The 13,047-nt window shown below is 55.2% G+C and overlaps 6 protein-coding genes across 6 annotated transcripts; 3 read left to right on the top strand and 3 right to left on the bottom strand.

The window, feature by feature from the left end:
• Positions 1 to 185: 185 nt before the first annotated feature.
• HMPREF1541_07281 (uncharacterized protein) lies at positions 186 to 1,411 on the top strand (the record flags this gene model as incomplete). Its single annotated transcript, XM_008721605.1, has 2 exons — positions 186 to 1,177; positions 1,231 to 1,411. The coding sequence occupies 2 exons, from the start codon at positions 186 to 188 to the stop codon at positions 1,409 to 1,411; spliced, it is 1,173 nt and encodes a 390-aa protein (XP_008719827.1).
• Positions 1,412 to 2,602: 1,191 nt separating this feature from the next.
• HMPREF1541_07280 (uncharacterized protein) lies at positions 2,603 to 3,109 on the top strand (the record flags this gene model as incomplete). The annotated part of the gene is made up of 1 exon (XM_008721604.1): positions 2,603 to 3,109. One exon carries the CDS (start codon positions 2,603 to 2,605, stop codon positions 3,107 to 3,109), a length of 507 nt encoding a protein of 168 aa, XP_008719826.1.
• A 2,768-nt stretch (positions 3,110 to 5,877) lies between these two features.
• Positions 5,878 to 7,262, bottom strand: HMPREF1541_07279 (diphthamide biosynthesis protein 1; the record flags this gene model as incomplete). The annotated part of the gene is made up of 2 exons (XM_008721603.1): positions 5,878 to 7,037; positions 7,085 to 7,262. The coding sequence occupies 2 exons, from the start codon at positions 7,260 to 7,262 to the stop codon at positions 5,878 to 5,880; spliced, it is 1,338 nt and encodes a 445-aa protein (XP_008719825.1).
• Positions 7,263 to 7,590: 328 nt separating this feature from the next.
• On the top strand, positions 7,591 to 8,630 carry HMPREF1541_07278 (uncharacterized protein; the record flags this gene model as incomplete). Its single annotated transcript, XM_008721602.1, has 2 exons — positions 7,591 to 7,945; positions 7,993 to 8,630. 2 exons carry the CDS (start codon positions 7,591 to 7,593, stop codon positions 8,628 to 8,630), a joined length of 993 nt encoding a protein of 330 aa, XP_008719824.1.
• A 240-nt stretch (positions 8,631 to 8,870) lies between these two features.
• On the bottom strand, positions 8,871 to 9,554 carry HMPREF1541_07277 (uncharacterized protein; the record flags this gene model as incomplete). The annotated part of the gene is made up of 1 exon (XM_008721601.1): positions 8,871 to 9,554. The coding sequence occupies one exon, from the start codon at positions 9,552 to 9,554 to the stop codon at positions 8,871 to 8,873; it is 684 nt and encodes a 227-aa protein (XP_008719823.1).
• Positions 9,555 to 11,265: 1,711 nt separating this feature from the next.
• Positions 11,266 to 12,505, bottom strand: HMPREF1541_07276 (malate dehydrogenase, NAD-dependent; the record flags this gene model as incomplete). The annotated part of the gene is made up of 5 exons (XM_008721600.1): positions 11,266 to 11,859; positions 11,910 to 12,004; positions 12,051 to 12,200; positions 12,249 to 12,366; positions 12,440 to 12,505. 5 exons carry the CDS (start codon positions 12,503 to 12,505, stop codon positions 11,266 to 11,268), a joined length of 1,023 nt encoding a protein of 340 aa, XP_008719822.1.
• Positions 12,506 to 13,047: the final 542 nt, after the last annotated feature.

Raw genomic sequence — 13,047 nt, 5'->3', positions numbered from 1 at the left:
CAGCGGGAGCTCCAAGTCACCGCACTACACTCGTTCTTGGTCCTCCGATCGGTGGTCTGCCTCTTCCCCAGGATTCACACCACCGAGACCGCAGCGACCTCGGGGCTCTGTAGCTTCAATCTAGTTCTACATCACCACCTGGCAGCTCGAAGCCCGGCTATGGTGGCCTTCCACCGCCCGCAACCATGAAACCAGCACGCCTCCTCCGCCACCAGGCACTACTACCTCGGCCCCACCCTCCTCGACCACGCACCTTCAGCACCACGCGCGCCGCCCTCGCCGACCATGTAAGAATAGTGGAAGTCGGTCCTCGCGACGGGCTGCAGAACGAGAAGACATCGATCCCGCTGCCCACCAAGCTCGACCTCATCTCACGCCTGGTGCAGACGGGCGTTACGCACATCGAAGCCGGCAGCTTCGTGCCCGCGAAATGGGTGCCGCAGATGGCGTCTACATCAGAGATCCTGGAAAGCATCCTGGCACAGCCGCCACCGGCGCCGAAGGCCGTGCACTATAACTACTTGGTCCCCAATGTGCGGGGTCTGGAGAACATGATTAAGGTGCTGCAGTCGAAGGGCAAAGGGTCGGGAGGTGCTGCGGACGCGTACCCGACGCCGCCACCGAGTCCACACCCGGAGCAGGAGAGCGGTCAGGGCCCCATTACATCGACGGAGGATCCGAACGCGATGAGTTCGGAGCCGCCGGTGCAGGCGTCGCAGGCGAATACGAGTGAGATCTCGCTGTTCGCGGCGGCGACGGAGACGTTCAGTCAGAAGAATACGAACTGCGGAATTGCGGAGAGTATGGAGCGGTGCAAGCCTATCATGGAGCTGGCGCGCCAGCACGGGATACGGGTGCGCGGATATGTGAGTGTTGCGCTGGGGTGTCCGTACGAGGGCCCAGACACCGATCCGCACAAGGTGGCCGAGCTGACGGCGACGTTGTTGGAGATGGGCTGTGACGAGGTCAGTGTGGCGGATACGACGGGCATGGGTACGGCGCCGAAGACGAGGAAGTTATTGCAGACGCTTAAAGAGGCGGGTATCCTCAATGAAGATCTGGCGCTGCACTTTCACGACACCTACGGTCAGGCATTGGTGAATACGGTGGTCGGCCTGGAGCACGGGGTGCGGATATTTGATAGTAGTGTTGGGGGTCTGGGAGGATGTCCTTACAGGTGAGTTCATGGTATCGGCTTGGCTTGGCGGATGAATACTCACTACCTCACAGCAAGGGAGCCACCGGCAACGTGGCCACAGAGGATTTGCTGCACCTATTGCACAGTCTAGGCTGTGAGACTGGTATCGATATTGTCAAGATGGCGGAGATTGGCCGTTGGATTACCGGAGAAATCGGCAAGCCCAACGACAGCAGGGCCGGTAAAGCCACTCTAGCCAGACTGGATATGTAGAGGGCGTAAACCTGTTCTGCGAATATGGTCACCACGAGGGAAACATCAACACTGTCCGAGACATCAAATGGCCTGTACAACTTGTACTCTCCTGTTTGCAACCGTATGTCCAAGCACTGAACGCCAATCAATTGTGACAGCCTGAGACGAAAGGCCACCCATGATCGAAACTTGTGCAAGCACGGAGTATGTTATCCTGAGAAGCAATTAACGTCATCGCTATTTTGTTTCCCCATTTTAGTGTAGCCTGTACGTATATTGGAATCCTACTAGTAAGCGACCCAACGATGTCAAAGTCCAGCCGCGGCAATTGAGGTCCCGCGGTCTGCAACCCACAGCGGGCTTCTGCAGGACCAAGAACTAGACTTCGGAAGCCAGTCTGCCATACCGTAGTCCCAGATCAATAACGGCCTGGAAGCGTCTCATGAGTTGTCGACGCCATCGTATCAGTCGTATGCAGGTACCGGGGTAAAACCTCCGACACAGCCAAGCGTTGTTGGCCTGGACAAAGCTGGCAGAAGCCTCGCTCGTTTGGAGGGTTGCCCGGTTGCACCGGGCCGAATGTGGAGGGATGAGCATCATCAGCGATCAGCCTCAACTGCAGCCAGTCCTAAATTTAATTGCCAAGGCGTTTGATCTGCACCCGCAGACCCAGCCACGATCATCAGGGGGGACGCAGCTCAGATCGGCTCAGTGTTATGACATTTGCCATTGCGGATCTCTCGCGAGCAGAGATGAGTGGCCACGGGCCTGAACTGATTCCTTGCGCTCAGCCTCTCCTTGCTGGCCTTCAGGGCTTAGCAGGTACGGCCGCGTCTGCGGGACTGGTGGGTAGCCGCGCTGTGCAGCTGCATTCGTCACTGCTGCCCACGACGAACAAGACTTGTCTCTCCGCTGCCTACGTAATTGCGCCAAGGCGCCCCTTCGCTTCGCCTCAGGAACCTTGCCCGCTTGGATCCGCGGTGCTTTCTGTTTCTCGATACGGATAGTTCCTCAAGGTCGTCGAGTGATATAATGGTCCCGGTCCTCAGCTCAGTCGCCGTTATCTGTTCTCTCACACCACCAGTACCACTCCAACACTGTGACAACATTACACTTTCCCTTTCCACTGTATAATCAAACCTTCTTTCGACTACTACGTCCTCACACAATAGCCAATCGTTCAAGCACAATCACAACCACCTTTTCAAAATGAAGTACGCATTCGTTGCCGCCGGCCTCGCCGCTCTAGCCTACGCTCAGGTTGACGATGTCCTCTCCGAGATCACCTCTGCCGTCGGCGGCGTTCCCAGTGACGTCGCCAGCGTCGCCACCGAGATTGCCTCGGGTGCCGGCAGCGTCGCAACCGAAATCGCCTCTGGCGCGGCCTCAGTCGTGACTGATGCCAGCGGCGTCGTCTCCACCATCACCGACGGTGCCGCCTCGATCGCCACTGAGGGCGCCAGCGCCGTCGAATCCGCCGCCAGCTCTGCCGTCTCTGGTGCTTCTTCTGCCGCCACCGCGGGAACCGGTGCCGTTGGCTCTGTCACCTCAAGCCTCGCCTCGGACTTCAGCTCTATCACTAGCTCGGTGTCATCGCGTGCCAGTGCCGCTACGGCGGACGGTACCTCGACCGACTCTGATGACGGTGCGGCCATGATCACCGGCATGCCTGCTATGCTTGTCGCGGCTGGTCTTGGCGCCGCTGCTCTGCTCTAAGCGAATATTATTCGCTACCCTTTTAGGAATGCCATTGACCTCCGCACCTTTTTGCGTTGCATGCGGCTGGAGAGGAACATATGGCAGGCTGTAATGATATGAAAGCATAAAGGCGCACGCGCAGTCTCGGAGAAGCATTTTGGCCGGCAAGGGGTCTGGTATATATGCATGTGCCTATGGACGGCATCGAACACAATTCACAGCATAAGGTGCTTGCACCTTTCTGTATTAGGAATAAAACAACGATTTTCTTACCTCGTCAAGACTGTTTCACTTCGTTGCCACAGGGCATGTAATCGCACTCTCTGTGCGATACTCTGTACCATTCCGCATGTAAGGGACCGCACTCAGTCGCCACTTCATCCCGCACACCAGATACTCTGTACATACACACAAAACCTAGCCTCACTCCCCGACCGACCACCAATTTTCCTGTTCCTCATCCTCCTCCCCATCCCGACACAAAACCCCCACACCTCACACCACACACACCACAAAGATCCCCGAAACACCACCACCAACAGCACCGGCACCCCCCAAGCCGACCACCCGCCCCCACCCCCCCGACTTCCGACAACTCCCCTCCGTTCGGTTCGGAACCTCGCGCCAAAAAGCGGCGGCCTCTTCCCGACTCGCGCGCACCGTACCTCTCTTACAGCCTCAAAGAAGCAACCCGCCTTCCTGATGCGGAAGCCGACGGTGCCGAAACCCAGGGCAGGGCAGTACGGAGTTACCTGGTCAGTGATGTTCGATACGATGGAGTGACATGACATAACATGACATGGCGTGGCATGACCAGCTCATCGTTCCCACGCGTTGGGGCTGGAAGGGGCCGGACCCGAGGGGTTTGGACACGTGGCGCGGTCTTGAGCTGGCTATGGATGGATGGAGGGATGACCGGGGTTTACTGGTACATACAGGTGAATACTCGATACTGGTGACTGGTAAACGTAGCATGGGAACAGAATATCCGTATACTGTGTAGGGATCGGGTTATAGCCGAGCCGATACTCCGTACTCGTAGCCGCGCTACCGTGTTGCGTTTGGCGGTTGGCGAATTGGTGCTGCCGAACCGGCCGGGCCTTAGGTGAAGAGTCACGACGATGCAAGCAGCGCACAGCGCACAGCGACGGTGACAGCGACAGTGAGCAGCGAGCAGCCAAGCGGTACTGCCTCACCGATATCTACCGTAATCTATCTACGCCCTTTGTTGTGCTGTATTGCTCGATACCCGTGACTGGACACTACTATGTAGTGAACAGAACGCCAGGTTACAGTAGATATCCGTAGTTACCGAGCCTCCCGACCGCGGCCCGCAAAGATGCCGAAACGGCGCCCATCGAAACCCTTCTCACACTTCTCAGAAGGGCAGGTAACTTACCACTCTTATAAGAAAGGAAAAAAAAGGAAGCCGGAAAAAGGGCTGCGGTCGGCTCCCTCCCCAAGCGGAAAGGCGACTGGACGCAGACACGGAAGCGGCTTTTCATCATACTCTCTTTTCTGCTGTTTCCGAACCGGTTCGTGTATTCCATACGGTACTGCATAATCAAGTAAAAAGGTGTTTTTCGGAAAACGGCCCAGCCGCCCCAGCTCGGGAATTCTGTCGAAGTTGTGCTGGGGGGTTTTCGGTTCCAGGGGGCTGCTGAGCCGAAGTTGGACGATGGAAGTTGAGAATTTGGACAGAATCGGGAAGGTGAGTTGCTTGTTTCGGGGAGGGACGTTAGGCGGACCGGCCGGCTGGGGGGGAGTTCGGCTCGGGAACTGCGGTGGAGGGCGGCCAGGGGAGTTTCGGACTGGGTGGTGGTAGCGGGAAGGGATCTCGGATTTCTTTTGCATTGCTCGTTCATTTTGTTAGACTGTGAGGTTGCTGAGCGTTCTTTCCTGGACTTTGCTGTTTTTGAGGATGAGGTTGATTACCACTGTTGCCGGTACCTGAGTGCATTTAAGCTACGCGTGCCTCGAACGTGCATGTTTAGACATCCGCCGCAGCCGGCTGGAACTGTTGGGGGTGAAGTACGGATATCATTCACCGATGCCGTCCGGAACACCTCACGGTATGCGAAAACGCTTCACGTCTATTTCGGTGGACTCGCTCCGCACGATAGGTAAGGTCATGAGCTGCTGTCCTGTCCGTAGGATGTGCAGCGGCTGTGCCAATAGCCTGGACCACCCAAGAGATATGGGACTTTGACAATCTGAAAGCCCGACTTTAGTCTATAGTTGCTTCCAAGAAGCTGCGATGGCTATCTCGGCCGTTTTCGACAGTTTCCTCCATAGGGAGGCTCTGTTCTCCTAAAGAGCTGTCGCCCCCCCGAACTTCCCCCCGGACATTCTCTTTGCTCCGCATGGCGCTGGCCCGTATTTCTTAAGGAAGGCTCGTCGCTTGTGGCTTTGCCATGGTACAAGTAAACACCATGGCCATTCCTAGTCCCCTCAGCGTCGGTGACAACTTGGTCCCTCCTCTCCCAGTTCTTTGGATCCCTCCTATAGGCCACGCCTGGTAGTCGCTTGGCAGGATAGACTGCACTCGACTCCTGTGTTCCGCCATTCGAAAGGCGCTGTCACAGCCCGATGGGGGTAAGGCAAACTTCACCATGCGCGGGTAGCCATAGATCGATGCGTGGCATATCTTTTGCGTAGCAGCATGCTGCCTTATGCCTCGCATATTTCATGGTTGGCACCCCAGCTTCTGGGCTTTGCTGCGTAGGCTGCTGATCGAGGTTGCAGGGGAAAGTAGCTTCGCTACTTTCAGCCGAAAGAACAGTCCCTCAGGCCGCTGCGCTCACCTGTGCAGCTAGCTTTTTTGTTGTCCTGCCGAGTCCATTATTGGCGTAGAAGTCCACAGGATACGTGCCGTCTCCTTGCTCCCAGCTTTGCTGGCTACCCAACACCACAAGCGCCTCATACGGTGTCAACAATGGCCGAGAAAAAGCATATCCCCAATCGATGCTGAGCCGCGGACAAGCAACCTGGACCCAGCATTCAACATCGTCGAACAAAGCCAGCTTCCCAGGAAAGATTTCGCTCAGCAGCAAATTTACGGAAGGGATGCCCTGCCGTTGCAGCTGATTCTCAATCATGGTCAGAGTGTGCGGATTGCCTTGCCGACCGAGCGCGCCCAGAATCAATCCCCACTTCTTCGCTTTCTTGGCTGTAGCAATTGCAGATGAACGCATATCGAGCATCTCGTCATGCGAGTAGGTCTCGCGGGTCAGCTTGCGTGAGTATGGATCATAGCGGTAGGCAGGAATGTCAGGATTGGCGATCATGGCAGCTTCCAGATGGAAGCGTCCGTCACCCAGATAGATGATCAGGTCCACCTCTGCATCTGGAGAAAGCTTAGGAGCAGTGCAACCTAGAATCTCGCCTTTGCTCAGTGGTGCTATTTGAGGCACAACCACTTTGAGGCCCTCGGCTTCAAGAGCAGGGCCGACATTGTGGAGAGTCGAATTAAATTGGATGGTACCCACCATAGCAATGGTCTTACCTGGAGAGATGTTGCGAGCTAGCGTTTTCACCAGATGATTGGTATCGATTGTGATGTCCACAAAGATGTAAAGCGTGGCGATCTTGGAAGCGGACACCGGAATGAGGCAACTGTGGGCATAATGGACCAGGAGATCGCAGCCCAGTGCACTCGCAGTATAATCATCTATACAGCAGGCGCCGTACGTCACATCGCCCATGATCAAGGTCTCGGTTCCCGGACAGAACTGAGTCAAGATATCGGATATGGTGGTGGCAAACATGAGCAAACCTTCCGGCATTTGCAACGCGACTCTTTTGGCCTGCAGACTGCGAATGCGGTGGATTGTTTTGTGTATCTCGAAGGCATAATTTGGAGGCAGCAAGGCAATGGCGGCATTAATGTCAGGATCCTCGAGAATCTCTGCCGGGATCTGGTTCAGAACACGAGGACGTCGCTTTGCTGCAGATAAAGTCAGTGCTTGTCGCCGAAGATGATGCGCGACTTACTGCTCTGGACAATCGCCGTCGTCTCTTCGACACTGCCATTAGCATCTTGTTTGGATTTCGTTTGCGCCTCAAGGGTGCGTCGCCCAACGAATCTCTTCTTGGGTGCACGATGTACAGAAGGTTGCTCTGTCTCCTCTGCGCCCGATGGGAAGGCTCCCGGAACAGCGTAGTCGTCCATCTGAGCGACACAAGGCACCTCGGGCCCGTAGCACTCCGACGATACGACGCAAAGAACGACTGAGATAGGTGATCGAAGAATATCTGCAGATCGAAAAGCGTGCGGGACGTTGGCTCGGAGCCGGATGAATCTTCTCCGCCAATCATGACCTCACCTTGAACTCTGTTTGCACCGTCAACAGCGACACATGTATTCGAGAGCCTGGGATGGGCTGGTTGAGTGCACGTGCAAATCGAGGTTGTGTATATACATACAGAGTAGACCTCAATAGACTCAATTCACGCTCACCCATATCCTGTGCAAAAGCCATCCACGCACGCCAACAACGATGCCCATTCTAAACACTTTACTCGCTGCAACCAACTTCCGCAACCCTTTCCTTCGCACCCTTGTTCCCAGTATTGGTCTGGCATATGGACTACAAGCAGCAGTCGCAATCCCATCAATCATTCTCCAGTCCGAGCGCTTCTATGATCTTTCCGGCTCCCTGACATACCTTTCATGCACGGCCCTAAGCTTGTACCTTCCAGCCTTGCGGGCCCGATCTGCTGCTGCACTTGCTGGCAAGGCAGCCCCAGCGTGGCCTAGTCTGGCAGACGCTCTACGCGGCACTGGAGGCCCACATGGATTCAATTGGAGACAGGTCGTGCTCAGCGCTGCGGTCAGTGTATGGGCTTCCAGACGTAAGTTTTCCAGTGGTGGTCTTGCCACCTATTGCTAACCCTCAAAGTTGGTTCGTACCTCTTCCAGCGCATCTTGCAAGATGGAGAGGATTCTCGCTTCAAGAACATCCGGAACTCACCACCAAAGTTTGCGGTTGCCTTTCTCGCCCAGGCCACATGGGTCTCACTATGTCTATTGCCTGTAATGGCCATCAATTCCCTGCCTGCTGGGACCTTCGCTTCACTCGGTGGTGCCGTGGCTGTCACTGACGTTATTGGAATTCTGCTCTATATCGGAGGCTTGTCCTTTGAAGTGACTGCTGATCGCCAAAAGAGCACCTGGGTCGAGGAGAAGAAGGCGAAGAAGCACGACGAGGACTTCCTAACCCGTGGTCTTTGGAGCAAGAGTCGTCATCCAAACTATTTCGGGGAGAGCACTCTCTGGACTGGCATCGCCACTCTATCGGCCGGAGTTTTGTCTTCGAATGCTGGTATTGCTGGAATGGCGTTGGCTGGTGGACTCACCGGTAAGATCATCGCGCTACTCAGTGCGGGCGTCAGCCCAGCATTTGTAACTTTCCTACTCCTCAAGGTCTCTGGTGTGCCTCTGAGTGAGAGCAAGTACGACAAGAGGTACGGCGACCGAGCCGACTACAAGAAGTGGAAGGAGACAACGCCCAAGTTCATCCCCAAGATCTTCGGCTAAGGGCACGTCATCCGGTAAACAAGATCACGGAGAATGAGAAGTGCGGCAGGAAACTTCGTGACAGGCACCCTTGCTTGATAAACAATGGTGTCGTACAACCAGCGCACCTTTTCAGACTTGCGGTTGAACTCCAGCCTTGTCTTGTCCTAACTTATACACCGTGTTGTTGCAATCCTTTCCTTGTTAGCTTCCTCCGCGCTCGCACCCACTCAGAAGCCTTCACCGGTTTGTCTATCCGGGTTACTTCCACTTACTCCCACCGTTCAGCTGATCCCCCTCCTCATGCAATTCAATCAATATGAATGCCTCTGTTACGAACGCCTCCTTCACGCGGTTAAGCCGTCTCTGCAGTTTCGCTGAATTCCCCACGTATGCTTCACGCTCACTTATCAACTCGTCCATTGACGCACTCAGCTCTGCAAACGCAGTCCGCTCTGCCTTTGCTGTCACTGGATGGCCCTCCCTGGTCACCTTGACCTGCTCGTATACCTGCATACACGCATATCCATATGGCAACTGCTCCTCATCCGGTGCAATACACCTGGCCCAGGCTCCATTCAATGTCCCGTGCGCAGTCATCATGCAGAATGTGCTGGCCACGCCTAGATCTTGCCACACACCCTTGTCAAATTTAAAGAACCAATCATTGAAGCTCTCATGCTGGATTCTCAGACCATCGAACAGCCTTGGATATCTGTTATCCACATGCTCTGGAGCTGAGAGCTCCTGCCGATCCAAGTACCACTCTTGCACACCAATATTCATTTTCTTCATCAGTAGGGCCACTTCCCTCTCAGTTGCGTCTGCCTGCAGGTCCTCCAGCACCTCTTCGTAAATGCGCACATTGGACGCTCTATGCAGCCGCGCATCATCCCACTCCCCAATTGCCAACATGGCCATACCTAGGAGTCTACTCATGACCATGGCGGGCACGACCTTCTGGCCACTGTTGATCCAAGCCTTGACCGCACTATTGCACCACCGCAGGACCGGCCCAAGACTGCACGAATCTCCGTTGAAGACGCGATAAGCATACCATGTACTGACCATGCAATGCTGCAGTGCCAGGTCATTGTTGCGAAGCGCAATCTGCGGTATCAGAGCTGTCCAAAAGTACGGGAACGGTGCCGTGCAGGCAATACTGGGAGCGACCGTCGTGGTGAAGTTGTGGATGTAAAGCTCATATGACGAGCCGGACCAGGGCGAGTCTGACAGCGCAGGCCGAAGAGCAAAGGGAGTAGATGCGAGCACCTTTCTGAAGAAGTCCTGGTCGTCGCGCAGTGCTGCATCTGCACCAGATGAGGTTGGTAGTGCTTTCTCTGGCTTGCACTCGCCAAAATGCCATGTCTTCGGCGGGTTGTAACGACATTCGACCCGAGCACGACTACAGCGTGCGCAGACGGGCTTTTGCTCGTCGCATTTGACGCGTTTGCGTTTGCAAGAGTCGCTGTTGAATCGAAAGAGAGGATATTAGTCTCTGTGTGCAGATGAAACCACTGCTTAGTAGATGGCTGGCGACTTACCAACCGGAACGCTTTTTCGGTGCCCAGGCACGTAGGCGGGGCTTTCCAGGGTGGCGAGGGATGGCGGTTGTTCGGGCTGAAGGTGGTCGTGGATGATGTGTGTCGACACGTTGCCGTGGGCCGGCGGGCGCTATATCTATATGGCCAGGCATGCGGCGAGACCTTCAAGCAGACCGGAACGAGCCTCAAAGCTGTCCTTCTTCCAAGGCCGGCCTACAAGATCAAGTCAGTGACAGAGCAGAAATCAACACATCTGCATATCAGATTTCGTAAAGCGCCGCAAGCCCAAATCACTTCTGAACACAAGTCGCGAGCTTCTCCCATCCGGTGTACGAGGTCCTGCTGACATGAATGACATGGCCAGGCCCCCACCCCGATCTCGAGAGCACGGTAGGCCTCGCTTGATCCCTAAGCGAGCCAGCGAGCTTGCAGCCAGGCGGCAGAAGTACAGCGCTCACTGCCTGCTCTCGACCACTAACACAAAGTAAAGTGCCAGTTGGGACCATTGGCAGCACAGGGGAAAAGCGAAGTGCAGCTCGCCACTGGCGAATGGGGACTGAGCTTCCCAAACCCAGTGTTGTGTATCTGAATGAGTGCTGCGCTGTGACAGGGTTGGCTGGACAGCTACGGTGGGATGCGAGGTCTTCAGGCCCCTTTTGGTTGGACATAAAGGTGTCTTTTGGGGCCACTGGTAGTGTAGTGGATGTGTAGTACGGTGGAGGCATTTACATTGTATTCAAGGCTGGGAGAGGCACTGTCGATAGTAGGCAGTCTAAAAGCTCAAGCTCGTAGTGCGAAGGTAGTAATCACTGATTGAAGAGATGGATGTCACGGCAAGAACATACTGGGGCGTTTGGCTGTGATAGATCAAGGTGATCAGTCGCAATGAGGTCTGATTTCAGATCAAGCTATTGAATTGATTAGACGCCAAAAACTCTTTGGGACCTACTCAACGCTCAAATCGCCGGAGCTGCCCCCATACTGTACACTTGAGTCACCGGCTATTCGCCAGCACTACCAATTGGTCGACTGATGTGACTGACGCGAAAATCTTTCCAGATTCTTTTGATTGCGGCAGGCGAACTTGATCCTTGTTGGTACTTGCCAATCCTTTATGGGTTAGCCTTGACAAAGTCAACACCCTTCTGAATGTTCTTCTTCAGGTCGCCCAAGCAGGCCTGCAGAAGCTGCTCCTCATGAGGGGTGAGCTTGCCAACAGGGTTGATCTTCTCGACACCGTTGGGGCCGAGCTCGACCTGAGAAGCGAAGAAGTCAACGCCCTGGTCCTTGTACAGAGGAGAATCGACGAAAGTAGGCTCAGTGACACCCTTCTCACCCTGAGCGGCACGGAGAAGAGACTCGGCGAAGCGGGCACCAGCCATGGCCATAGAGAGGGTGGCTGAGCCAGCGCCGTCCTTGGCCTTGACGACCTCGTCACCACCGAACTGGATGCGGTTGACCAGGTTGTCGAGCTTCTCGCCGGTTATGTCGGTGTGGCCGGACTGGGAGATCAAGGGCACGATGGTGACACCGGAGTGACCACCAACCACGGTGATATTCTCATTGGCGGGGTCGGTCTGCTTGATCTCAGACACGAAGCGGGAGGCACGGACGACATCGAGAGTGGTGACACCGAAGAGGCGCTTGGGGTTATAGGTTCCCTTGCTCTTGAAGATCTCGGCGCAGATGGGGACCGTCGAGTTGACCTGGCGCTTGTTAGACCACCTGGTAGATGTAAAAGGCGCAAACGACTTACGGGGTTCGAAATGACCAGCACGTTCGCATCGGGAGAGGCGTCTGCGACGGCCTTGGCGAGGTCACGGACGATGCTAGCATTGGTGTTGAAGAGATCTAGAGTGGATAAGCATTTTTCTGGAAGCTCGGGCATTGAACGAACCGTCTCGGGTCATGCCAGGCTTGCGGGGGACACCGGCCGGGATGAGGACAATCTCCGCACCCTGCAGACACTCGCGGAGGCCGGACGGGGTTGGATCGTATCCCTTGACGGTAGACTTGGTGTTGATGTGGCTGATGTCGGCGGCAACACCTGTACTTTGTAAGACTATTGATCTTGCGCTAGCGTTGCTTCACCGACCTGGTCCTAGACGGATGTCGTATAGCGCGAGCTGAGAAACACGGGGGTTGAGCTTCATCAAGAGCGACAGAGGCTGGCCGATGCCACCTGCAGCACCAAGGACAGCGACCTTGGAGTTCTGGAACAAAGGTCAGCACGCATTCACAGGACTGCACTTCTTGGGGCTCAGTGCGGAGCTACAGGTTACTTACAGTCCTAGCAGACGCCGAGAAAGCTCGACGCTGCACTTGGCCAAACATCTGGCGAGCGAAAGACATCTTGTCTACCACAGAGATTCGAGAAGAAGTAGAAGAGGCGAGATGAATGAATGGTGTGAATGATGAGAATGAGTGGTAGAAGTTTGAATAGCTCTCCGATCTCGAGACTCTCTCCAGTTCCTCCAAGAAAGTCCGACCTAAGCTGCGGCCGCACGGACCAGGCAATGTGGCCCTGAATCGGCTGCAAGTTTTGCCGTGCCGTGCCGTGCCGAAGATGTGAAGCTCTGAACTTCCTGAGGCGTGATCGAGCTCGCTTCTTGTTCCAAGAGCGATGCTTGCGCTAACTTGTTGATATTGTCTTCAATTGTACTCAGCTGTCACGTTAATGTCCGTCCAATATACTGGATTGACACCACTTCGAGGTCTGGACGAGCTCTTGAGGGACCATAACTTGAGAGCCGGAGTCGTGGGACGTAGCCTCGGTGGAAGGGAAGTCTCCATCAGGAACAACCACGGAACCTGCAAAGTAATCGATATTCTAAGAGGAGTTTCTCAAGGCTCAGTGCATACTATGTGACACGCCGGACATTTGCAGTGGAAGC

The sequence above is a fragment of the Cyphellophora europaea genome (assembly GCF_000365145.1).
Source record: "Cyphellophora europaea CBS 101466 unplaced genomic scaffold supercont1.7, whole genome shotgun sequence".
Taxonomy (NCBI): Eukaryota; Fungi; Ascomycota; class Eurotiomycetes; order Chaetothyriales; family Cyphellophoraceae; genus Cyphellophora; species Cyphellophora europaea.
This window is presented reverse-complemented; position numbering and strand designations above follow the sequence as displayed.